Consider the following 27,834-nt stretch of genomic DNA (forward strand, 5'->3'; position numbering starts at 1 on the left):
TCTTTACATTGTCAATGCTTTCCTTGCTGTTAAAAATTTACTGATATACTGATGACTATCTTTTGACAATTACAGATCCACCTGGACCACCTGCAAACCCACGAGTGACTGATACTACAAAATCTACAGCTACCTTAGCATGGGGCAAACCTCATTATGATGGTGGACTTGAAATAACTGGCTACACGGTTGAGCACAGAAAGGAAGGAGAAGAAGAATGGATAAAAGACACAACTGGATCAGCTCTGAGAATCACTGAATATGTTGTTGCCAATCTTCAGCCAAGAGCAAAGTATCACTTCAGAATTTGTGCCATCAATGCTGTAGGTGTTGGTGAACCTGCACAAATTACAGATGAAATCAAAGAACGTGAAGAAAGCCCTGATTTTGAATTGGATGCTGAACTTAGAAAAACACTTGTTGTTAGAGCTGGACTAAGTATTCGCATATTTGTGCCAATTAAAGGTCGCCCAACTCCTGAAGTCACATGGATGAAAGGCGATATGCCTCTTAAATTACGTGCCAACATTGAAAATACAGAATCATTTTCTCTTTTAATCATCCCAGAGTGCAACAAATATGATACTGGAAAATTTACTATGGTCCTTGAAAATGCTGCTGGCAAGAAATCTGGCTTTGTAAATGTAAAAGTTTTAGATACACCAGGACCACCAACAAATCTCAAAGCAAGGGATGTAACTAAGGATAGCATCACCCTTCAGTGGGAACTTCCTCTAATAGATGGTGGCTCACGAATAACAAACTATATTGTTGAAAAGCGTGAAGCAACTCGAAAAGCATATTCAACAGTATCAACTAATTGTCCAAAATGTTCTCTAAGAATTCCTAATTTGTCTGAAGGATGTGAATATTATTTCAGAGTGCTGGCAGAAAATGAGTTTGGAATTGGTGAACCAGCTGAAACTGCTGAACCTATCAGGGCCTCCGAGGCACCATCACCACCTGACAGCCTTAATATTATGGATATGACTAAGAACAGTGTTAGCCTTGCATGGCCAAAGCCAGTACATGATGGTGGTAGCAAGATCACTGGTTATGTACTTGAACTACAGAAAAAGGGTTCTGCTCAGTGGACACATGTCACAACTGTGAAAACATTGGACTATGTAGTAAAAAATCTAAATGAAAATGAAGAGTATGTTTTCCAAGTTATGGCAGTTAACAGTGCTGGAAGAAGTGATCCGAGAGAAAGCAGACCTGTTGTTGTTAAAGAGCTAATGGTACGTCCAGAATTTGATCTTCGTGGTCTTTACCAAAAAACTGTTATTGCCAAAGCTGGTGACAATATCAAAATTGAGATTCCTGTTCTTGGTCGTCCAAAACCACTTGTGACTTGGAAAAAAGAAATTCAACCCCTAAAAGAAACACAAAGAATCAATGTTGAACGTACTGCAAATGCAACTATCCTAAACATTAATGAAAGCACAAGAAATGATTCTGGAAAATATACAGTGGCAGCTAAAAATATCATTGGAGAAATCAGTGATATTATCACTGTTCAAGTACATGATGTTCCTGGACCTCCAACTGGACCAATTAAATTTGATGAAATTTCATCTAACTATATAATTTTGTCATGGGATCCTCCTGAAGATGATGGTGGGGTACCAATAAACAGTTATATCGTAGAAATGCGTGAAACCAACAGTACATCTTGGGTTGAATTAGCATCCACTGTGATACGTACAACCTACAAAGCTATTCATCTTACCACTGGTCTTGAGTATCAATTCCGAGTTAAAGCTCAAAACAGATATGGAACTGGTCCAGCTCTTAATTCAAATTCTGTCATTGCTGCCTATCCATTTAAGGTTCCTGGGCCACCAGGAACTCCTCAAGTTATTGCAGTAACAAAAGATTCAATGACTATTAGCTGGCATGAGCCTCTCACTGATGGTGGAAGTGCAATTATGGGATATCATGTTGAAAGAAAAGAGCGAAACAGCATCCTTTGGCAAACTGTGAGTAAAGCCTTGGTGGTAGGCAATATGTTTAAATCAACTGGACTTACTGATGGAATTGCATATGAATTCCGTGTAGTTGCAGAAAATATAGCCGGCAAAAGTAAACCAAGCAAGCCATCTGATCCTGCATTTGCTTTAGATCCTATTGATCCACCTGGCAAACCAGTGGCTCTTAACATAACACGACATTCAGTGACGCTACAGTGGACAAAGCCTGAATATAATGGAGGTTTTAAGATAACCGGTTACACAGTTGAAAAGAGAGATCTTCCTAGTGGACGTTGGCTAAAAGCTAATTTTAGCAATATACTAGAGACTGAGTTTACTGTAAGTGGTTTGACTGAAGATGCTAAATATGAATTCCGTATAACTGCAAGAAATGCTGCTGGAGCTGTTAGCCAGCCATCTGAACCATCAGATGCAATAACATGCCGAGATGAAATTGAAGAGCCAAAGATTATGGTTGATGCTAAATTTAAAGATGTTTTAGTAGTAAAAGCAGGTGAAGTTTTCAGACTTGATGCTGATGTTTCTGGTCGCCCACTACCAACAATGTCATGGACAAAAGAAGGAAAGGATCTTGAAGATACTGCAAAACTAGAAATAAAAATAGCAGATTTCTCAACTGCACTGATCAATAAAGATTCAACAAGAAGAGATGGTGGTGCATATACACTCACTGCTTCTAATCCTGGTGGCTTTGCAAAGCATATTTTTAATGTTAAAGTGCTTGATAGGCCAGGACCACCTGAAGGTCCTTTGGCTGTATCTGAAGTAACAGCAGAAAAATGTGTGTTGTCATGGTTACCACCACTAGATGATGGAGGTGCAAAGATTGATCATTATGTGGTTGAAAAACGTGAAACAAGCAGACTGGCATGGACAAGTGTAGCCACAGAAGTTCCAGTGACAAAACTGAAAGTCACAAAACTATTGAATGGCAATGAGTATGTGTTCCGTGTTATGGCCGTTAACAAATATGGAGTTGGAGAGGTTCTAGAATCACAGCCTGTTCTTGCAGTAAATCCATATGTACCACCTGATCCTCCAAAAAATCCTGAAGTAACTGCTATTACAAAAGACTCTATGATTGTTTGTTGGGGGCATCCGGATTCTGATGGTGGAAGTGAAATAATAAATTATATTGTAGAAAGGCGTGATAGAACTGGACATCGCTGGGTAAAATGTAACAAACGAGTTGTCACTGAATTACGGTACAAAGTTTCTGGGCTGACTGAAGATCATGAATATGAATTCAGAGTCATGGCAGAAAATGCAGCTGGAATTAGCCAACCAAGTACAACTAGCCCATTCTATAAAGCATGTGATACAGTATTTAAACCTGGTCCACCAGGTAACCCTCGAGTTTTAGACACAACTAAATCTTCAATTACCATAGCATGGAACAAACCAGTTTATGATGGAGGATCAGAAATCACAGGTTATATTGTTGAAATATCCTTACCTGAAGAAGATGAATGGAAAATTGTAACACCGCAATCTGGTCTCAAAGCCACTTCTTTTACTATCACTGGTCTTAAAGAGAATCAGGAGTATAAGATCCATATATGTGCTGTAAACTCTGAAGGTGTTGGAGAACCGGCCCTTGTTCCTGGGTCACCTAAGGCAGAAGAGAGAATGTTGCCACCTGAAATTGAGCTAGATGCTGAACTTCGAAAAGTCGTTACCATCAGAGCTTGCTGTACATTAAGATTATTTGTTCCAATTAAAGGAAGGCCTGATCCTGAAGTGAAATGGACCAGGGAAAATGGTGAACCTTTAGAAAGAGCTAATATTGAATCGACAAGCTCATATACACTGCTTATAGTTGAAAATGTAAATAGATTTGACAGTGGTAAATATATGCTCACAATAGAAAATAGCTCAGGTAGCAAATCAGCATTTGTAAATGTTAGAGTGCTTGATACTCCTGGAGCCCCACAAGATCTGAAAATAAAAGAAATTACAAAATCATCTGTTACATTAATATGGGATCCTCCACTTATAGATGGTGGTTCTAAAATAAAGAATTATATTGTTGAAAAACGTGAATCAACAAGAAAGGCGTACTCAACAGTTGTTGCTAACTGTCACAAGAATAGCTGGAAAGTAGATCAGTTACAGGAAGGTTGCAATTATTATTTTAGAGTACTAGCTGAAAATGAGTATGGCATCGGCCTTCCAGTAGAAACTTCAGAGTCTGTGAAAGTGTCAGAAAGACCTCTTCCACCTGGAAAAATAACCTTACTAGATGTTACAAGGAATAGTGTAAGTTTGTCATGGGAAAAACCTGAACATGATGGCGGAAGCAGAATTTTAGGCTACATTGTAGAAATGCAAAGCAAAGGAAGTGAAAAGTGGGCAACTTGTGCAACAGTGAAAACTACTGAAGCTATTATAACTGGACTAATTCAGGGTGAGGAATACATGTTCCGTGTTTCAGCCCAAAATGAAAAAGGAATTAGTGATCCCCGGCAGTTGGGAGTACCTGTTGTTGCAAAAGACCTTGTGATTGCACCAGCTTTCAGATTGTTATTTAACACTTTTACTGTGCTGGCTGGAGAAGATCTAAAGGTTGATGTTCCATTTGTTGCACGACCAAAACCTTCTATAACATGGCATAAAGATAATCTGCCACTTAAAGAAACTACTAGGATAAATGCAGAGAACACAGAAAATAACTCAACATTAATGATAAAAGAAGCATGTAAAGACGATGTTGGACAGTATACCATAAAACTTGAAAATTCTGCAGGCAAAGCTTATGAGAAGCTTAATATTGTTGTCCTTGATAAACCAGGGCCACCCAAAGGACCAGTAAAGATAGATGAAGTAACAGCAGACAGCATTACAATTTCCTGGGAGCCACCAGAATACGATGGTGGAAGTTCTATAAACAATTATATTGTTGAAAAAAGAGATACTTCCACAACAGTCTGGCAGATTATTTCAGCAACTGTTGCAAGAACCACCATAAAGGCTAGTCGATTAAAGACTGGAGTTGAATATCAGTTCAGAATTGCAGCTGAGAACCGATATGGGAAAAGTGGATATCTCATTTCAGATGCTGTTATAGCCCAATACCCATTTAAAGTCCCAGGTCCCCCTGGAACACCTTTTGTATCAGCTGTCACAAAAGATAGTATGGTTGTACAATGGCATGAACCTGTCAATGATGGCGGTAGTAAGATCTTTGGATACCATCTAGAACGCAAGGAAAGGAATAGCATTCTCTGGGTTAAATTAAACAAAACAGCTATTCAAGACACAAAGTTTAAGACAACTGGTCTTGAAGAAGGCATTGAATATGAATACAAAGTTTATGCAGAGAATATAGCAGGCATTGGAAAGCCTAGTAAAGTATCTGAATGCTATGTAGCACATGACCCATGTGATGCTCCAGGTCGTCCAGAACCTATAATTATTACAAGGAATTCAGTAACCCTTCAGTGGACAAAGCCTGAATATGATGGTGGAAGCAAGATTACTGGTTACATTGTTGAAAAGAAAGAGTTACCTGAAGGCCGCTGGATGAAAGCAAGCTTCACAAATGTTATAGAGACTCAGTTTGCAGTAACTGCTTTAGTTGAAGATCAAAGATATGAATTCCGTGTTATAGCAAGAAATGCTGCTGGTGTTTTCAGTGAACCTTCAGAAAGCACAGGGGCAATTACAGCTAAAGATGAAATTGAGCCTCCTCGTATTAGTATGGATCCAAAATATAAAGAAATGATTGTATTAAATGCTGGTGAAACATTCAAGATTGATGCAGACATTTATGGCAAACCTATACCATCTGTTCAGTGGCTTAAAGGCAATCAAGAACTTGTAAATACAGCTCGTTTGGAAATAAAGAGCACTGATTTTACCACAAGTCTCAGTGTAAAAGAAGCTGTTCGTATTGACAGTGGTGTATACACATTATTACTCAAAAATGTTGGAGGAGAAAAATCTGCTTCTGTGCATGTTAAAGTTCTTGATCGGCCAGGACCACCTGAAGGACCTATTTGTGTAACTGGAGTAACTGCTGAAAAATGCACATTGGCATGGAAACCTCCACTTCAAGATGGCGGTAGTGATATTTCACACTATATTGTGGAAAGAAGAGAAACTAGTCGTTTAGTTTGGACAGTAGTTGATTCTAATGTACAAATCCTCAGTTGCAAAGTTACCAAACTTTTGGAAGGAAATGAATATATCTTCCGTGTAATGGCTGTAAACAAATATGGTGTTGGCGAACCTCTTGAATCTGAGCCAGTGGTTGCAAAAAATCCATTTACTGTGCCACTTGCACCAAAGGCTCCTGAAGTAACAGCAGTGACAAAGGACTCAATGACTGTCATATGGGAAAGACCAGCATCTGATGGAGGCAGTGAAATAATTGGCTATGTAGTAGAAAAACGAGATAAAGAAGGTATTAGATGGACAAGGTGCAACAAGCGTTTAGTCAGTGAACTGCGCTTCAGGGTAATTGGACTTGTTGAAAACCATCACTATGAATTTAGAGTGTTTGCTGAAAATGCTGCTGGTTTGAGTGAACCTAGTCCACCTTCCATTTACTGTAAGGCTTGTGATCCTATTTACAAGCCAGGTCCACCTAATAATCCTAGAGTAGTAGATGTTACCAAATCTTCAGTTTTCCTTTCCTGGAGCAAACCAATATATGATGGTGGCTGTGAAATTCAGGGATACATCGTTGAACAACGTGATGTTAGCACTGATGAATGGGCTATGTGTACTCCATCAACTGGTATCAAGGAAACACATTTGGAAGTAGATAAACTACTGGGAAAGCATGAATATAAATTCCGCATCTGTGCTATCAATAAAGCTGGTGTGGGAGAGCACGCAGATGTCCCTGGTTCTGTTGTTGTTGAAGAAAAATTGGAACCCCCAGACCTTGATCTTGATCTAGAACTTCGGAAAATTATAAATATAAGGGCTGGATGTTCATTGAGATTATTTGTTCCCATTAGAGGACGTCCTGCACCAGAAGTTAAATGGGGAAAGGTTGATGGTGAAATCAGAGAAGCAGCTCAAATTGATGTCACCAGCAGTTTCACTACACTTGTACTCGACAATGTTAATAGATTTGACAGTGGAAAATATACTTTAACTTTAGAAAACAGCAGTGGAACAAAGTCTGCCTTTGTCAGTGTAAGAGTGTTGGATTCACCTAGTGCCCCTGTAAACCTCAAAGTGAAAGAGATCACCAAAGATTCAGTTTCACTTACATGGGAACCACCTTTATTGGATGGAGGAGCTAAAATAAAGAACTATATTGTTGAAAAACGTGAAACCACTAGAAAAGCATATGCTACTGTTGTAACAAACTGTCATAAGACATCATGGAAAATAGAACAGCTTCAAGAAGGATGTAATTACTACTTTAGAGTTACTGCTGAGAATGAATATGGAATTGGCCTTCCAGCGGCAACAGCTGATCCAGTTAAAGTGTCTGAGGTTCCCCAGCCTCCAGGAAAAATAACAGTAATTGATGTCACAAGAAACAGTGTATTTCTTACTTGGGAAAAGCCAGAACATGATGGTGGAAGTAGAATTCTTCAGTACATAGTAGAAATGCAAGCTAAAGGAAGTGACAAATGGTCAGACTGTGCACATGTGAAAACACTTGAAGCATCGATTACTAATTTAACCCAAGGAGGAGAATATCTCTTTAGAGTGATGGCAGTAAATGAAAAAGGCAGAAGTGATCCAAGAACTCTTGCTGTTCCTGTGGTTGCTAAAGATTTGGTCATTGAACCAGATATACGACCAACATTCAGTAGCTACAGTGTTCAGGTGGGTCATGATTTGAAAGTTGAAATACCAATATCTGGACGACCAAAGCCAACAGTGACCTGGACAAAAGATGGTCAAACATTAAAGCAGACAACAAGAGTCAATGTCAGTGATTCAGCTAACTTAACTGTACTGAATATTAAAGAAACCAGTAAAGAAGATGCTGGCATGTATTCAATTTCAGTAGCCAATATCATTGGACAAAAAGTTGCAACTATTGAAATTATAACATTAGATAAGCCTGATCCACCAAGTGGCCCTGTTAAATTTGATGAAGTTAGTGCTGAGAGCATTACATTATCCTGGAATCCTCCAGAATATACAGGTGGCTGCCAGATCACTAATTACATTGTTGAAAAGAGGGATACAACAACTACTGTTTGGGAGACTGTATCAGCCACAATTGCCAGAACCATTCTGAAAGTGTCTAGACTCAAAACTGGCACAGAATATCAGTTTAAAATATATGCCGAAAACAGATATGGCCGAAGTTTTGCCTTGGATTCTGAACCAATAATAGCCCAGTATCCCTATAAAGAACCAGGTCCCCCTGGTACACCATTTGTGACAACAGTTACAAAAGATAGCATGGTTGTGCAGTGGCATGAACCAATAAATGATGGAGGAAGTAAAATACTAGGCTATCATGTGGAACGAAAAGAAAAAAACAGTATTTTGTGGACTAAGATCAACAAAACTATTATTGCAGATACACATCTGAAGACAACTAATCTTGAAGAAGGAATTGAATATGAATTTAAGGTATATGCAGAAAATATTGTTGGTATAGGCAAAGCAAGCAAAATTTCAGAGTGCTATGTAGCTCGTGACCCTTGCGATCCTCCAGGGTGCCCAGTACCTATAATTGTAACAAGAAATGCAATTACTCTCCAGTGGACCAAACCAGAATATGATGGAGGTAGCATGATTACTGGTTATACTGTAGAAAAACGTGATCTACCTGATGGACGCTGGATGAAAGCTAGCTTTACAAATGTCATTGAAACTGAGTTCACCGTAACAGGTCTTACTGAAGATCAACGATATGATTTTAGAGTTATTGCAAGGAATGCTGCTGGCACAATTAGCAAACCTTCTGACAGTACAGGGCCAATTACAGCGAAGGATGAAGTGGAGCCACCAAGAGTCTCAATGGATCCAAAGTTCAAAGACACTATTGTTGTGAATGCAGGGGAAACCTTTAAACTTGAAGCTGATGTACATGGAAAACCCATTCCTACTATCCAGTGGTTTAGAGGTGATAAGGAAGTTGAAGAATCTGCAAGATGTGAGATAAAGAACACAGATTTTAAGGCATTAATTATAGTAAAAGATGCAATTAGAATTGATGGTGGACATTATACTTTACAAGTTTCTAATGTAGCAGGCAGTAAATCAGTTCCAATAATTGTGAAAGTATTGGACAGACCAGGACCTCCAGTTGGTCCTGTTCAAATTACTGGTGTTACTTGTGACAAATGTTCATTGTCATGGTCACCACCTGAACATGATGGTGGTAGTGATGTTTCTCACTACATTGTTGAAAAGAGAGAAACCAGCCGTCTCACCTGGACTGTTGTTGCTTCAGATGTAGTAACCACATCATTAAAAGTAACTAAACTTTTGGAAGGCAATGAATATATTTTCCGTATATTGGCTGTTAACAAATATGGTATTGGTGAACCTCTGGAATCTGCTTCTGTACTGATGAGAAATCCATTTGTCCATCCTGGTCCACCAAAAGCTCCAGAAATAACTAACATTGCAAAGGACTCAATGACTGTTTGTTGGAGCCGACCAGATACTGATGGTGGCAGTGAAATTATTGGATATATTGTGGAAAAAAGAGACCGAACTGGAATACGATGGACAAAATGCAATAAACGCAGTGTTACAGATTTGCGTTTCAGAGTTACAGGCTTAGCAGAAGATCATGAATATGAATTCCGTGTATCTGCTGAAAATGCTGCAGGTGTTGGTGAGCCAAGTCAGCCTTCAGTTTACTATAAGGCCCGTGATCCTATATTCAAACCTGGTCCACCTACTAATGCCCATGTAGTAGATACCTCTAAAAATTCAATTACACTTGTGTGGGGTAAACCTATTTATGATGGTGGTAGTGAAATCCAAGGCTACATTGTAGAAATCTGTAAAGCAGATGAAGAAGAATGGACAATTTGCACCCCACAAACTGGTTTACAAGTCACACGATATGAGATTAAAAAACTGACTGAACATCAGGAGTATCAGATCCGAGTGTGTGCTGTTAATAAAGCTGGTGTAGGTGAGGCTGCAGCAGTTCCTGGTACAGTTAAACCAGAAGATAAACATGAAGCACCTGAACTTGATCTTGATTCAGAACTGAGAAAAGGAATAGTGGTCAGAGCTGGTGGACATGTTAGTATTCACATACCATTCAAAGGTAGACCAACCCCTGACATTAGCTGGTCTCGAGAAGATGGTGAACTTACTGATAAATGTCAAATTGAAAGAGGCATCAACTATACCCATCTATCAATAGACAATTGTGATAGAAATGATGCTGGAAAATACATTCTTAAGTTGGAAAATAGCAGTGGATCCAAGTCTGCCTTTGTTACAGTAAAAGTTCTTGATTCACCTGGGCCACCACAGAACCTAATAGTAAAAGATATAAGAAAAGATTCTGCCACACTAATATGGGAACCGCCTATAATTGATGGTGGTGCAAAGATTAAGAACTATGTTATTGACAAACGTGAATCTACCAGAAAAGCATATGTTAATGTAACTACACAATGCAACAAAACAAGTTTCAAGGTTGAAAATCTTATAGAAGGAGCCATTTATTACTTTAGAGTTATGGCTGAAAATGAATTTGGTCTTGGTACACCAGTTGAAACAATAGATGCAGTAAAAGCTTCAGAACCGCCTCTACCACCTGGGAAAGTCACACTTACTGATGTGACTCAAAGAAGTGCATCACTTGTCTGGGAGAAACCTGAACATGATGGTGGCAGCAGAGTAATTGGATACTTGGTTGAAATGCAATCTAAAGGAATAGATAAATGGAGTGTTGTTACAGAAACCAAAACTTGCAATGCTGTTGTTTCTGGTTTAAGTTCAGGGCAAGAGTATCAATTCCGTGTGATTGCTTATAATGAAAAAGGAAAAAGTGACCCAAGACAGCTTGCAATTCCTGTAATAGCTAAAGATTTGACCATTGAACCAAGTTTGAAAGTGATGTTTAATACATACAGTGTCCAAGCTGGAGAAAATCTAAAGATAGAAATACCAGTTATTGGCCGACCCAAACCTCAGATTTCTTGGGAAAAAGATGGTCAGTTACTTAAGCAAACAACCAGAGTAAATGTTGACGATACACCAACATCAACTATCTTACACATTAAAGAGAGCAGCAAAGAGGATTTTGGCAAATATACCGTAACTGCATCAAACAGTGCTGGCAAAGCAACAGAGCACATCAATATAATTATCCTTGATAAGCCTGGCCCACCAAAAGGACCAGTTCGATTTGATGAAATTAGCTCAAACTATGTTGTCTTCTCGTGGGATCCACCAGAGTACACTGGAGGATGCCAAATAAATAACTACATAGTAGAGAAACGTGACACAACTACTACCTCCTGGCAAACTGTATCAGCAACAGTTGCAAGAACAACCATTAAAGTAACAAAATTGACTACTGGCGCTGAATATCAGTTTAGAATTTTTGCTGAAAATAGATATGGAAAGAGCTCTTCTTTGGATTCTTCGGCGGTTGTTGTACAGTATCCATATAAAGAGCCTGGTCCTCCAGGTACTCCATTTGTAACATCAATTTCCAAGGACCATATGATTGTACAGTGGCATGAACCAGTAAATGATGGTGGTAGCAAAATTCTTGGCTATCATCTTGAGCGCAAGGAGAAAAATAGCATTCTCTGGGCAAAGATAAATAAAACTCTCATTCAAGATACAAAATTAAAAACAGATGGCCTTGAAGAGGGCCTGGAGTATGAGTTTAGAGTTTATGCTGAAAATATAGTTGGCATTGGTAAAGCTAGCAAAGTATCTGAATGCTATGTTGCACGTGACCCATGTGATCCACCAGGTCGCCCAGAAGCCATTGTTATCACTAGAAATTATGTCACACTTAAGTGGAAAAAACCTGAATATGATGGTGGTAGCAAAATCACTGGATATATTGTAGAAAAGAAAGAACTACCAGAAGGTCGTTGGATGAAAACCAGTTTTACAAATGTAATAGATACTGAATTTACTGCAACTGGTCTTGTTGAAGATCAAAGATATGAGTTTAGAGTAATTGCAAGGAATGCGGCTGGTAACTTTAGTGAACCATCTGAAAGCACTGGACCAATCACTGCTAGAGATGAAATTGATGCACCAAGAGCTTCAATGGATCCCAAATACAAAGATGTAATTGTTGTTCGTGCAGGAGAAACATTTGTTCTGGAGGCTGACATTCATGGCAAACCTGTTCCTGATATCACATGGTCCAAAGATGGAAGAGAGCTTGAAGCAACAGCTGCAAGAATGGAAATAAAATCTACTATTGAAAAAACAACTCTAACAGTTAAGGACTGTATACGAATTGATGGAGGGCAATATATACTTACTCTGAGCAATGTTGGTGGCACGAAGTCTGTACCAATAACAGTAAAAGTCCTGGACAGGCCAGGACCTCCAGGAGGTCCTTTAAAAGTCACAGGAGTCAGAGCAGAAAAATGCTATTTGTCTTGGAATCCACCACTAGAGGATGGTGGAGCCAATATTTCTCACTATAACATTGAAAAAAGAGAGACAAGCAGACTGTCATGGACACAAGTTGCATCTGATGTTCAGGCCCTTAGCCACAAAGTGACCAAACTTCTCACAGGCAATGAATACATATTCCGTGTAATGGCTGTGAACAAATATGGAATTGGAGAGCCACTGGAATCTGAGCCTGTATTGGCTCGCAATCCATTCAAACCTCCAGGTCCACCTTCAATACCAGAGGTTACAGCAATAACAAAAGATTCTATGGTTGTTACTTGGGAGCGACCAGAAGATAATGGTGGGGCTGAAATTGAAGGTTACATACTTGAAAAACGTGATAAAGATGGTATTAGATGGACCAAGTGCAGCAAGAAAAAACTAACAGATTTGCGATTAAGAGTAACTGGACTTACAGATGGGCATTTCTATGAATTCAGAGTTGCTGCAGAAAATGCTGCTGGTGTAGGGGAACCAAGTGAACCATCTATTCTCTATCGAGCTTGTGATGCACTGTATCCACCAGGCCCACCAAGTAATCCAAAAGTGACAGACACTTCCAGATCTTCAGTATCCCTAGCTTGGAACAAACCCATTTATGATGGTGGTGCTTCAATAATGGGGTATGTAGTAGAGATGAAGGAAGTTTCTGTAGATGAATGGACTACTTGCACACCACCAACTGGATTACAAGGAAAGCAGTTCACTGTAACAAAACTTAAAGAGAATGCTGAATATAATTTCCGCATTTGTGCTATCAACTCTGAAGGAGTTGGGGAACCTGCAAGTATACCTGGAACAGTTATTGCAGCTGAAAAAGTTGAACCCCCTGAAATTGAACTTGATGCTGACCTAAGAAAAATTGTTACTGTACGTGCTGGTGGCACATTGCGCTTATTTGTTACTATTAAAGGTAGACCTGAGCCTGAAGTTAAATGGGAAAAAGCAGAAGGCATTCTTACTGACCGAGCACAAATTGAAGTTACAAGTTCATATACTATGATGGTTATTGATAATGTGAACAGATTTGACAGTGGCAAATATAATTTGACTTTGGAAAACAATAGTGGCTCTAAATCAGCTTTTGTTAATGTAAGAGTTCTTGATTCACCCAGTGCACCAGTAAATCTAATAATTAAGGAAGTAAGGAAAGATTATGTGACATTATCTTGGGAACCACCACTGATTGATGGTGGAGCTAAAATCACAAACTACATTGTTGAAAAACGAGAAGCTACAAGAAAAGCATATGCCACAGTTACAAATAACTGCACTAAGAATACATTTAAAGTAGAACCGCTACAAGAAGGAGGCATTTACTATTTCCGTGTCCTGGCCTCTAATGAATATGGGATTGGTTTACCAGCAAAAACTACAGATCCAGTTAAGGTTTCTGAACCACCTTTGCCTCCTGGAAGAGTAAATCTTGTAGATGTAACTCGTAATACTGCTTCAATTACTTGGGAAAAACCAGAAAGTGATGGTGGTAGTAAAATCACTAGCTACATAGTGGAAATGCAAACTAAAGGCAGTGAAAAATGGAGGACATGCACTCAAGTTAAAACACTAGAAGCAACAATATCTGGTTTAACTATGGGAGAAGAGTATAGCTTCAGAGTAGTTGCCGTCAATGAAAAAGGAAAAAGTGATCCAAGACAACTTGGAGTTCCCGTAATTGCAAAGGACATTGAAATACAACCTTCTGTTGAACTTCTTTTCAATACATTTAATGTAAAAGCTGGAGATGACCTAAAGATTGATATACCCCTTAGAGGCAGACCATCTCCCTCTGTAGTCTGGAAGAAAGATGGAGAGTTATTAAAACAGACAACTCGAGTAAATGTGCATACAACCAAGGCTTCAACACTGTTGTCCATTAAAGAAGCTTCACGAGAAGATGTAGGAAATTATGAACTATTGGTTTCAAATAGTGCTGGTTCAACAACAGTTTCTATTAGTATAATAGTTCTTGACAGACCTGGAGCTCCAGGACCTATACACATTGATAATGTCAGTGCTGATAACATAACAATTTCATGGGATCCTCCAGAGTATGATGGTGGTTGTCATATTAACAATTACATTGTTGAAAAGAGAGAAACTACCACCACATCATGGGAATTAGTATCTGCAACGATTGCCAGAACATCAATAAAGGTAGCACGTCTAACAACAGGGTCTGAATATCAATTCCGTGTTTCTGCAGAAAACCGTTATGGTAAGAGCCACTATACCGACTCTTCATCTGTTGTGGCACAGTATCCATTTAAACCACCTGGTCCACCTGGAACTCCACATGTTAAACATGCAACTAAATCTTTTATGATTGTAAGCTGGCAGATACCGGTTAATGATGGTGGAAGTCGCGTGCTTGGATATCACCTTGAGCGTAAAGAAAGAAGCAGTATTCTATGGACAAAGGTAAATAAAACTCTTATAGCTGATACTCAACTAAAGGTTACTGGCCTTGAAGAAGGACTGATGTATGAGTATCGTGTGTATGCTGAAAACATTGCAGGAATTGGAAAATGCAGTAAATCGTGTGAGCCAGTTGCTGCAAGAGACCCATGTGATCCTCCAGGTCAACCAGAAGTTACTAATATTACAAGAAAATCTGTCTCATTATCATGGTCCAAACCAGAATATGATGGTGGAGCTAAAATCACAGGCTATATTATTGAACGTAGAGAGCTTCCAGATGGCCGTTGGCTGAAATGCAATTTTACTAACATACAAGAAACCTTCTTTGATGTAACTGAACTCACAGAAGATCAACGATATGAATTCCATGTTATTGCAAAAAATGCTGCTGACTTATTTAGTGAACCATCTGAATCAACTGGACCTATCACAGTCAAAGATGATATGGATGCACCAAGAATTATGATGGATGTCAAGTTCAGAGACATTGTTGTTGTTAAAGCTGGAGAGATCCTGAAAATCAATGCAGACATTGCAGGGCGTCCTATACCTGTAATTTCATGGACAAAAGATGGTAAAGAGATTGAAGAAAAAGCAAGAGTTGAAATACATTCCACAGATAATAGCACCATGTTAACTGTTAAAGACTGCATTAGACAAGACTCTGGACAATATATATTAACACTGAAGAATGTTGCAGGAACTAGATCATTGGCTGTAAACTGCAAAGTCCTTGATAAGCCTGGTCCACCTGCAGGCCCAATAGAAGTAACTGGTGTTACTACTGAAAAATGCTCACTTTCCTGGGGTCCACCCCAAGAAAATGGTGGTGCTGAAATTGACTACTATGTTGTAGAAAAACGAGAGACTAGCCGACTTGCTTGGACACTTTGTGAAGCAGAACTAAGAATGACATTCTGTAAAATAACAAAACTGCTAAAGGGCAACGAATATATTTTCAGAGTAATGGGTGTTAACAAATATGGAGTTGGTGAGCCTTTGGAGAGTCGTGCAATAAAAGCAATAGATCCATTCACAGTCCCAAGTGCACCCCACTCTTTAGAGATCACAAGTGTGACCAAAGAATCAATGGTTCTTTGTTGGGCAAGACCAGATAATGATGGAGGTAATGAAATTTCAGGATATATAGTTGAGAGACGTGAGAAGAATAGTTTACGATGGATACGTGTGAACAAAAAAACAGTTTATGATTTACGAGTGAAATCATCTGGTCTAAGAGAAGGATGTGAATATGAATATCGTGTCTATGCAGAAAATGCTGCTGGTTTCAGTGAGCCCAGTGAACCTACACCACTAATTCTTGCAGAAGATCCAATTTTCCTACCATCCCCTCCATCCAAGCCTAAAATTGTAGATTCAACAAAGTCAAGCATAACTGTTGGATGGATAAAACCATTATTTGATGGAGGGTCCCCAATAACTGGTTACACAATTGAATACAAGAAATCAGATGAAACCGACTGGTCAACTGCTGTTGCAAAATTAAGGGGTACAGAATATACAGTGATAGGACTAACATCAGGAAGTGAGTATGTCTTCAGAGTAAGATCTGCTAACAAAGTTGGAACAAGCGATCCAAGTGATGTCTCTGATCCTCAGATAGCAAAGGAAAGAGAAGAAGAACCTGCATTTGATATTGATAACGAAATGCGCAAGACTTTAATTGTAAAGGCTGGTGAATCATTTACAATGACTGTGCCTTTTAGAGGAAAACCAGTTCCGAATGTTATGTGGAGTAAACCAGATACTGATCTACGTTCACGAGCAAGCATTGATTCATCAGATTCTTGCACGTCACTTACCATTGAAAAAGCAACAAGAAATGATTCTGGCAAATATACTCTGATGTTGCAGAATATTCTAAACACTGTTTCATTGACTTTGGTTGTCAAAGTTCTTGACTCTCCTGGCCCACCATTAAATATTGTTGTAAAAGAAGTAACAAAAGAATCTACTGTTTTATCATGGGATGTTCCTGAAATTGATGGTGGTGCTCCTGTTAAGAATTATCATATTGAGAAACGAGAAGCCAGTAAAAAAGCCTGGGTCACTGTTAGTAACAACTGTCATCGTCTTACCTACAAAATTACCAACCTTCAAGAGAGTGCAATATACTACTTCAGAATTTGTGGAGAAAATGAATTTGGTGTTGGAGTACCTGCTGAAACAAAAGAAGGAGTTAAAATAACAGGTTAGTGCTTGTAATATCTATACATTCTGAGTTCTCTTTCATAATCTACCATAAATGAAGCAACATACTGTACTTTTAAATGGTTTCCATTTTATTTGAAAGTAGACATAAACCCCAAAATTCTATAAATGACACTGAAGATTGTTTGTGCAAATGTAGGCATGCACCCAATTTGCACACACAAATGTAGGTGCGCATTCAATTTGCATGTGCAATTTAATTGAATAATAAGCTAATGAGCACCAATAATTGGGTGTTAAATCAATTATTGATACTAATTGGTCTTAATTAAAATTTATGTGCACATTTTTAGTTGCACATATCCATGTGTAAATTTTACATGTGGCTCCGAAAAGGGGGCACAGCCATGGGAGGGCCATGGGCGGATCAGAGGCATTCCTAGAATTTATGCATGTTGTTATAGAATAAGGGGGATTTGAGCCTAATTTAGATGTGAGGATTTACACTAGGGTTTACTTGGTGTAAATCCTCACATCTACAGTTAGGTGCTAACCCCCCGGCTTCTATATAGCATGACTGAAATTGCATGTGCAAATCTGGTCCTATTCTGGATTTGTGTGCATAATTTAATTACTTAAAAAGCCAATCATTGCTGATAATTGCCACTTAACAAGCAATTATTGATAATTGGCATTAATTAGAATGTATACACACAACTTGCTATGCATATTCTGTAAACTGGTGTGCATAAATTCTAATGCTCGCTGCCAAAAAAGAGATCATGGAATGGGCAGACCATGGGCATTCCAAAAATCTATGCGCATGGTTATAGAGTACACCTGTTCTGCGCCTAAGTTAGGCACCGGTATTTACACCAAGTTTTACTTGGCATAATTGGACATGCCTAGAGTTAGGTGCAGGTATGGCTGCTAGGCATATTCTATAAACCAGCTAGGTGTATTCTATAAAATGTCTAAATCTAGGCATACTTTATAGAATTTGCCTAGGTGTATTTTTTACACCAATTTTTTAGGCGCCATATATAGAATCTAGTCCTAAGCATATTCTATAAACAGTACCAAACTTTCAATGCCATTTATAGATTAGTGCTTAGTGTATTATTTATAGAATGTGGTCCAAACTGTATTTTTTTTTACTAAAGAACAATGGAAATACTCTAGCCAGATCAAATTATAAACTTGTAGTTTTAAGTAATAGTTATGGTCTTTAAGACAATATGCCTTGTTGCCAAAATAAAATAACATTTAAAAAGTTGTTTATAGCTTGATATTATTATAGTTGTAGATATCGCCCTTTATATATTTTATAATGTCTGCATTTTAAAGACAAATGTATTAATTAATGTGCCTTTAGTTCAAATACAAATTTCTGAATACCACTTAATCTTTTACTTTTTCTAAATTCTAATCATGCTCCTCACAGAGTAACAGAAGCTCTAGCTACATAGCTTATTTAGATAACTACTTGTTATTTACCATTATTTTCTTTTATGGCATATTTCTAGAAAAGCCAAGTCCACCTGAAAAGCTTGGCATAACAAGTGTCACCAAAGACAGCGTGTCTCTCGCTTGGCTGAAACCAGAACATGATGGTGGAAGCAAAATTGTAAACTACCTTGTTGAAGTTCTTGAGAAAGGACAACAAAACTGGGTTAGATGTGCAACTACAAAGACAACTCACCACATCATCCATGGCCTCAAGGAGCATGTTGATTATTTCTTCCGAGTGTTTGCTCAAAACCAAGCAGGTCTTAGTGAACCTAGAGAACTGCTACTTCCAGTTACAGTCAAAGAACACCTAGGTAATCTAGTAAAAGAATATGATACCTTTACATCAAATTTTGTAAATTGTTAACAAAATCCATGACCGCTATTCATTTTCAAATTTCTCTTTTTTAGAACCACCTGAGATTGATATGAAAGGCTACCCACATAATACTGTGTATGTCAGAGCAGGATCAAACCTCAAGGTTGATATTCCAATCTCTGGTAAACCATTGCCTAAGGTGACATTGTCCAAGGAAGGAGTTCCAGTAAAACCAACATTACGATTTAATGCAGAAACTACTGCAGAAAGTATCATTGTTAATCTTAAGGAAAGCGTTGCTTCTGATGCAGGGATATATGACATTACTGCTTCCAACTCCAGTGGAACAACTAAAGCTGTTCTTAAAATTGTAGTATTAGATCGACCTGGTCCTCCAGTTGGTCCTGTTGCCATTAGTGATGTGACAGAAGATAGCTTAATTCTCCGATGGCAGCCACCATCTTATGAAGGTGGAAGTCAAGTCACCAACTATATTATTCTGAAAAGAGAAACAAGTACTGCTGCTTGGTCTGAAGTGTCTGCCACTGTTGCTAGGAATGTTATGAAAGTAATGAAATTAACCAAAGGAGAAGAATACCAATTCCGCATTAAAGCAGAAAATCGCTTTGGCATCAGTGATCATATTGACTCTGAATGCGTAACTGTCAAGCTTCCATATAGTAAGTCACTATTACATATACAAAATTCATAATGGAAGTATATTTTAAGAACTGTTTTATTAGTAACTATTTTTATAATTTCTTTTAGCAACACCTGGACCACCATCAACACCATGGGTCACCATGGTTACAAGAGAGAGCATCACTGTTGGATGGCATGAGCCAGTCTCCAATGGAGGAAACCCAGTAATTGGATATCATGTAGAAATGAAAGACAGAAACAGTATTTTATGGCAGAAGGTTAACAAGACCATTGTTCGCACTACTCATTTCAAAGTCACAACCATTTCAGCTGGTCTTATTTATGAATTTAGAATTTATGCAGAAAATGCTGCTGGCATAGGAAAACCTAGTCATCCTTCAGATCCTGTTCTTGCAATCGATGCATGTGGTATGTATGGTATAATTTTTACTACTTAAAAATCATTCTTTTAGTGTAATAGTAATTGTGCTAGAAATTGCTTGTATGATAACATGGTATGGCCAGCTCAACCAATCAGGAACCACTGGACAAACATCATCATAATCTATGTTGGTGTCTGTTTTTTAAAACTGCTATAGTCAAGATGAGAAATAGGATGTCATTATTGCCTCTTCAGTTGAATTCAGGAATGATACAAAAAATGGTGATGAAAAGGTTAAAAGTGAAATTTGAGAAATGACTTATAGCAAAAGATGTGGATGGCAATTCTATAATCTAGGCACCTGCATATATGTGCCCCTTGCACTTGTAAATGTCTAGAATAATAGCACTTATGCACATATATGTACACATACCTGCAAAAGTGGTAACAAGATACGTAAGTGCTATTCTTCAAATACCCATTTAACTTACATAGCATCTATTTTCAAGGGGGGCATTTACATGGGTGGAGCATGGGCAGGACATGTGCAGAGCTCTCAGTTACACATGTATCCCTGCTGCATTAGGTGCCTGCACTTACACTAACTCTATAGATGATGTCACTACGGATGTGTAAATATTAAGGTTGCGTTAGCATTCTCTATAAGAATCTGGGTGCCCAGATTATATTATAGAATAGGCTCCTACCACATGGCCTTGGAGCATATAAATGAAGACACCCAGTTATACAATTGCCTCCAAAATTCATGCCCAAGAAAATAAAAAGAGGACAAGTTCAAATTTTAATCTAAAAGATATAGAGGTGCATTTTCGATATGACGCCTAAATCAGATTTTGGATATTTTGTGAAAAACGTCAAAAACTCAAATAGCGAACATGACCATTTTCAAATCAGAAAAATGTCCAACTTTTTGTTTTGAAAATGGCCATTTGCTAGATGTTTTTGTGCTCAGTATGTCTATCTTGTAGGACCATTTTTGAAAAAAAAAAAAGTCCAAGGGAAAAATGCACCAAAACAAGCCATTGGGGTGTATGGGGGAGCCAACATTCTTAGTGGACTGGCCACACAGACATCTCAGAAAAGCAGTGGGGCACCCTAGGGGGCACTGCAGTGGACTTCAAATAAAAGGTCCCAGGTACACATCTCACTGTTACCTCCTTATATGAGTCCACCAAAACCCACCAAATAGTGCTTATGCCTGCAAATGTCACCTGTATATACAGTGGGGGAAATAAGTATTTGATCCCTTGCTGATTTTGTAAGTTTGCCCACTGACAAAGACATGAGCAGCCCATAATTGAAGGGTAGGTTATTGGTAACAGTGAGAGATAGCACATCACAAATTAAATCCGGAAAATCACATTGTGGAAAGTATATGAATTTATTTGCATTCTGCAGAGGGAAATAAGTATTTGATCCCTCTGGCAAACAAGACCTAATACTTGGTGGCAAAACCCTTGTTGGCAAGCACAGCGGTCAGACGTCTTCTGTAGTTGATGATGAGGTTTGCACACATGTCAGGAGGAATTTTGGTCCACTCCTCTTTGCAGATCATCTCTAAATCATTAAGAGTTCTGGGCTGTCGCTTGGCAACTCGCAGCTTCAGCTCCCTCCATAAGTTTTCAATGGGATTAAGGTCTGGTGACTGGCTAGGCCACTCCATGACCCTAATGTGCTTCTTCCTGAGCCACTCCTTTGTTGCCTTGGCTGTATGTTTTGGGTCATTGTCGTGCTGGAAGACCCAGCCACGACCCATTTTTAAGGCCCTGGCGGAGGGAAGGAGGTTGTCACTCAGAATTGTACGGTACATGGCCCCATCCATTCTCCCATTGATGCGGTGAAGTAGTCCTGTGCCCTTAGCAGAGAAACACCCCCAAAACATAACATTTCCACCTCCATGCTTGACAGTGGGGACGGTGTTCTTTGGGTCATAGGCAGCATTTCTCTTCCTCCAAACACGGCGAGTTGAGTTCATGCCAAAGAGCTCAATTTTTGTCTCATCTGACCACAGCACCTTCTCCCAATCACTCTCGGCATCATCCAGGTGTTCACTGGCAAACTTCAGACGGGCCGTCACATGTGCCTTCCGGAGCAGGGGGACCTTGCGGGCACTGCAGGATTGCAATCCGTTATGTCGTAATGTGTTACCAATGGTTTTCGTGGTGACAGTGGTCCCAGCTGCCTTGAGATCATTGACAAGTTCCCCCCTTGTAGTTGTAGGCTGATTTCTAACCTTCCTCATGATCAAGGATACCCCACGAGGTGAGATTTTGCGTGGAGCCCCAGATCTTTGTCGATTGACAGTCATTTTGTACTTCTTCCATTTTCTTACTATGGCACCAACAGTTGTCTCCTTCTCGCCCAGCGTCTTACTGATGGTTTTGTAGCCCATTCCAGCCTTGTGCAGGTGTATGATCTTGTCCCTGACATCCTTAGACAGCTCCTTGCTCTTGGCCATTTTGTAGAGGTTAGAGTCTGACTGATTCACTGAGTCTGTGGACAGGTGTCTTTCATACAGGTGACCATTGCCGACAGCTGTCTGTCATGCAGGTAACGAGTTGATTTGGAGCATCTACCTGGTCTGTAGGGGCCAGATCTCTTACTGGTTGGTGGGGGATCAAATACTTATTTCCCTCTGCAGAATGCAAATAAATTCATATACTTTCCACAATGTGATTTTCCGGATTTAATTTGTGATGTGCTATCTCTCACTGTTACCAATAACCTACCCTTCAATTATGGGCTGCTCATGTCTTTGTCAGTGGGCAAACTTACAAAATCAGCAAGGGATCAAATACTTATTTCCCCCACTGTAGGTACAATAGGTATTTAGTATTTAGTGTTTTTTGGAGGGCTCACACATTCCACCACAAGTGTACCAGTTAAGAGTGGGATGTGGGCCTGGGTCCACTTTTCTACAGTACATTTCACTGACTACTAGGCTATTCCTGGGATCTCCTTGCTGCAGCATGGTATGTACTGCTACTGTCACATCTTGGGAGGCTGAGAGGGGATCAGTGACCACTGGGGAGTAAGGGGATTATTTAAGGCACCTTGATTGAAACAAGTCTAGCCAAAAACATTTTAATTTTCATTTTGTTCCATTATTGCAAAAAAACATCTATCTTGTGGTGACACCTATGTCCTGCCCAAAACACGCCCCCAACATGCGTCCTTGAAATTTGGACATACTGTGGAGCAAGACATTTAAAATCAGGGTGTCAAAAATCACAACTTGGACATTTTTGAGAGAAAAATGTCTTTCTGCCACGTTATGACATTTTTGGAGGTTTTTTGTTTTGAAAATGAGCCCAATGATGCTCTTTCAAATCCGGTGTTAACTTTAGATAGAATTCATTACTGTTGGAATGTATCATTTTAGCTGCCATGGCTTGCAGTGCTGGAAAGTTTAGCATGCTGGCATCATATGGCAGTGATATGATAGCTCAGGTTTATTGTAGCAACCCGTTAATGCAGATTGTCACTTCCTGTGACTACCCAGAGCACATCTGATAGATAACACAGAATGTTAGCACGTCAAGATGGCTAGCATTATATGTCATAAAAAACATTTTTACATAGGTCCCCAGGGTTGTGTCACTCAACATGTATTTTTGGAAAATGCTTGTTCTCAGTGCACATGTGTTATTTTGCTAACTGGTTTATCCATTTAGGAAAATAGCACATGTATTTCCAACTCTTATTTATATTTTACAAAAGGTTCTGCCCTTTCTAAAATAGGCTGGAAATTGTGAATATGCTGACTTGGATGTTTCAGTTTTTGACTATACCCCCTATGTAAAATGGGGCATTATGTAAATCAAAATTATTTGTATGTCAAAGTATGTTTGTTGTCTGTAGCCCCTAATTATAATTTTGGTGTATTTGAGAAACAAAAAGTGCTGTATTTTTCAAAAAGTCCAAATGTAGGTTGTAGCATTAGTGATAAATTCTTTTACTGTTGTCTGTCATTGAGAGTTAACAATTGTATGACAGTTAAAAACTCCCATACCAGTTTATGCAGTATTAATATTTAGAATGATAATAACTAATAATTTGCTGTTGCCTTTACAGAGCCACCAAGAAATGTTCGCGTAACAGATATTTCAAAGGCTTCTGTTAGCCTTGTATGGCAGAAATCAACATATGAGGGTGGTAGCAAAATAACAGGATACATTGTTGAGAAACGTGATCTTCCAAATGGCAGATGGACGAAGGCCAGCTTCACCAATGTCATTGAGACACAATTTACAGTATCAGGCTTGACTCAAGGTTCACAGTATGAATTCCGAGTTATTGCCAAGAATGCTATTGGTTCTTTTAGCAACCCATCAGATGTTGTAGGACCTATCACATGCATTGATACTTATGGTAAGTAATTCATGAAAGTGAATCATAGCCCACAGATTTCCATTATCATTTTTATAGTAGCTGTTGTTTATATCCTAGTTTTTAGGGCACATTAAATACAGTCCAAGCTCCTATGGGAGGAGATACAGTATATTCTAATGTTTAGAGCACTCAGCTAGAAATGGGAAGTCTAGTAATATAAGTTCTGTGTTACCTACTATTGTTTGGTCTTTGTGTTAATTTGCATAAGCCACTTTGGGGACTGCTTACTAACAGGCTTTAGGCTCAACACATGTGTTATCTAATATCTGACCTACTTAGGCTGGTAAAAAGCATAGATTATGTGTATGTTAGCATTACTGAATTGGTAACACCAGCTCATGTGCAAATGACCCAGAGGAGGACTATTTTCTGTAAATAAGTTCAATAGGTATTCATGCTGGATTCACTGTCAAGTGTTCATACCTAACGGGTATAATGTGGGCTAGAAAGTTAACTATACCTCATCAAAAATAGTTAACATTCTAGCCATTTGTGTCCCATATTAATGTGGGCTTTTGTATCTCCAATCTCTCCCAGCAGACATCTGCATCTCATTAACTTAGGGCTCCTTTTACTAAGCGACGGTAAGACCAACACGAGCTTACCGTTCGCTATACAGAAAGTACCACCTGGCTACCACAGCAGCCCGATGATACTTCTCACCCCTAGAGCCCTGTCATTTCCAGCGCTACAAACATTTATTTCTTTTTGTAGTGTCGGAGTGTACTCGGTGGTAATTCTGCCCTGTTACCACTGGGTTAACGCGGGAACCCTTACCACCACCTCAATGGGTGGTGGTAAAGGCTCCCCCCCCCCAAAAAAAAAAAATGGCTGTGTGGCAAGTGCTTTACTTGCCACCCGGCCATTTCCTGTTGGAAAGTGAGACTTCTCTTTTACCAGCTGCAGTAAAAGGGGGCCTCAGTGCACATGTAAAATGTGCACCAGCGCCAGTGCTGGCTCCCTTTTGCCGCAGCTTGGTAAAAGGGGCCCTTAATAGAAAAGGTAGTAAAGCTTGATCTACTGTACTGTTCTAACAACTGCATGGTAGCTTGTGTTATTGTGTGATTATAAAACTACTTATTTTTGTAAAAGGCCTTTTATCTCATTATGCACATGTTTAATGAACTTATTAGGTAGTAATAATATTACTTTTCCTCCTCTCTTTTTTTTGTTGTTACATTTGTACGCTGTACTTTCCCACTCATGGCAGGCTCAATGTGGCTTACATGGGGTAATGGAGGGTTAAGTGACTTGCCCAGAGTCACAAGGAGCTGCCTGTGCCTGAAGTGGGAATTGAACTCAGTTCCTCAGGACCAAAGTCCACCACCCTAACCACTAGGCCACTCCTCCACTCTTTGAAAGTTCTATGCAGTCAAGATATTAGATATATGTCATCACACAGGTGGCTGTATTTGCATTTCTGAAGTACTAAATTGCAGTGTATTAGAATCTAGTTTGAACTAAAGATGCAGTCCAAATCAAAATTATTTGTATATAAAAGTGTTTGCCTTTTGTCTGCAGCTTTTTATGCGATTTGAAAGTAAAAGCTTTTATTCAGTTTTTTTTCATTCATTTTTCTATAGGTGCACCTCAAATTGATTTACCACTGGAATATACAGATACTGTCAAATTCAAAGCAGGCACAGCAGTGAAGCTTAAAGTGGGCATCTCAGGAAAGCCTGTACCAGCAATTGAATGGTACAGAAATGGCAAAGAGATTACAACCAGTGCTCAAGTGTCTGTTGAAAATACAACAGAGTTTGCCTCTGTAATTATCAAAGATGCAGCTCGCATCGATACTGGGCACTATGAAGTAAAGCTTAAGAACGCCATGGGTTCTGCATCAGCTAGTATCAAACTGCAAATACTAGGTATGTATTTAGTTAAGATGGCAGTATTCAATTTTTGATTTTGTATTTGAATTATCACAGATTTTTATTAAATATTTATTCTTTTGAACAGACAAACCAGGACCTCCAGGTGGACCTATACAGTTCAAGACAGTTACTGCTGAAAAGATTGCCTTCATGTGGGATCCTACAGCAGATGATGGGGGTGCAAAGGTCACACACTATGTTGTTGAAAAACGTGAAACAAGTCGTTTAGTATGGTCCTTAGTATCTGAAAAACTGGAGCAATGTCTCATCACTGTTACCAAACTGATCAAGGGAAATGAGTATGTGTTCCGTGTCCGAGCTGTCAACAAATATGGAATTGGTGATTCACTAGAGTCTGACCAGGTTGTAGCCAAAAATGCATTTGGTAAGCACAAAACATAGAATGTTACTAAGTATTATATTTTGTTGTTTGTTTGTTTGTTGTTTTTAATTATTGAAATAAACTAATGTCAACTTTTAAAATCACAGTTACACCAGGACCACCTAGTATGCCAGAGGCTACAATGATTACCAAGAATTCAATGACAGTAACCTGGAGCAGGCCCACTGTGGATGGCGGCAGTGACGTAATCGGATATTACCTTGAAAAACGTGAGAAGAAGAGCTTACAATGGTTCAAAGTCATCAAGGAGTCCATTCGTGACACTAGGCAGAAAGTAACAGGACTTACTGAAGGCACTGAATATCATTTCCGAGTTTGTGCTATCAATGCAGCTGGGCAGGGTCCATTCTCGGATGAATCCGATTTCTACAAAGCTGCTGATCCTGTTGGTAAGATGTGATCCATACATATATCTTAGTATTGCCTTTATTTCTAATATTCATTGTTATTGTGTTGCTCAAATGATAAATAAACAACATATTCATGTGCAGTCATCCTATTAAAAAATAAAGAAATATTGTGTATTTTCTAAGGATAGAACTGATTTGTATATGTCAATTTTATACTAAGATTGCACTAAAAATGCTAAAAAAAAAGTATTATACTATAACATAAATACAAAGAACAATGTAAAATGTAACTCAAAAGATGAGATAGTACCAAAAAACATAAAAATAAATCAAATACTCATAATCACAAAGAATATTATAAAATTAAGAGAAAATTTTTAAAATGGCTAAATTTAGAGGCCCTTTTACAAAGCAGCTGTAAGCACTAACGTGTGCTTACTGCACGCTAAAAAGGCACTACTGTTGGATGCTCTCAGGCATCTCGTGGAAGTTCTGGGATCAGCACATGCTAAAAAATAATTTAGTGCAGGGGGCGTGTTTGGAGGCAGAGAATAGGCGTGCCCTGCACTAATCGGATAGCACAGGTAAACTGCCATGTGCTGCATGAGTAGCGCAGGAGCCCTTACTGCCTAGTAAATAGGTGGCGGTAAGGGCTCATGTGCTAATGGCCATCCACTAATTGTGAAATTAGCACATGCCATGAATGGAAAAATAGAAATTGCAGCCATATTGTTACCGTGCTAAAAGCCTGGACCAAACCATCTAACTTTCAGCCCCGGATGGTTTTGCTTTGTTCCATTA

The 27,834-nt window shown here is 39.0% G+C and overlaps 1 protein-coding gene across 1 annotated transcript in view; it reads left to right on the forward strand.

Annotated features, from left to right (window-relative positions):
- The window catches only part of TTN (titin), a 470,266-nt gene that overhangs the window by 402,751 nt on the left and 39,681 nt on the right, over nt 1–27,834 (forward strand). The window contains exons 269-276 of the mRNA XM_030210848.1: nt 76–17,178; nt 18,665–18,961; nt 19,059–19,646; nt 19,735–20,037; nt 24,086–24,382; nt 25,987–26,274; nt 26,366–26,665; nt 26,770–27,072. Coding sequence (XP_030066708.1) covers nt 76–17,178; nt 18,665–18,961; nt 19,059–19,646; nt 19,735–20,037; nt 24,086–24,382; nt 25,987–26,274; nt 26,366–26,665; nt 26,770–27,072 — 19,479 coding nt within the window. The remainder of the gene's footprint in view (nt 1–75; nt 17,179–18,664; nt 18,962–19,058; nt 19,647–19,734; nt 20,038–24,085; nt 24,383–25,986; nt 26,275–26,365; nt 26,666–26,769; nt 27,073–27,834) is intronic.

This window comes from Microcaecilia unicolor, chromosome 7 (genome assembly GCF_901765095.1).
Source record: "Microcaecilia unicolor chromosome 7, aMicUni1.1, whole genome shotgun sequence".
Lineage (NCBI taxonomy): Eukaryota > Metazoa > Chordata > Amphibia > Gymnophiona > Siphonopidae > Microcaecilia > Microcaecilia unicolor.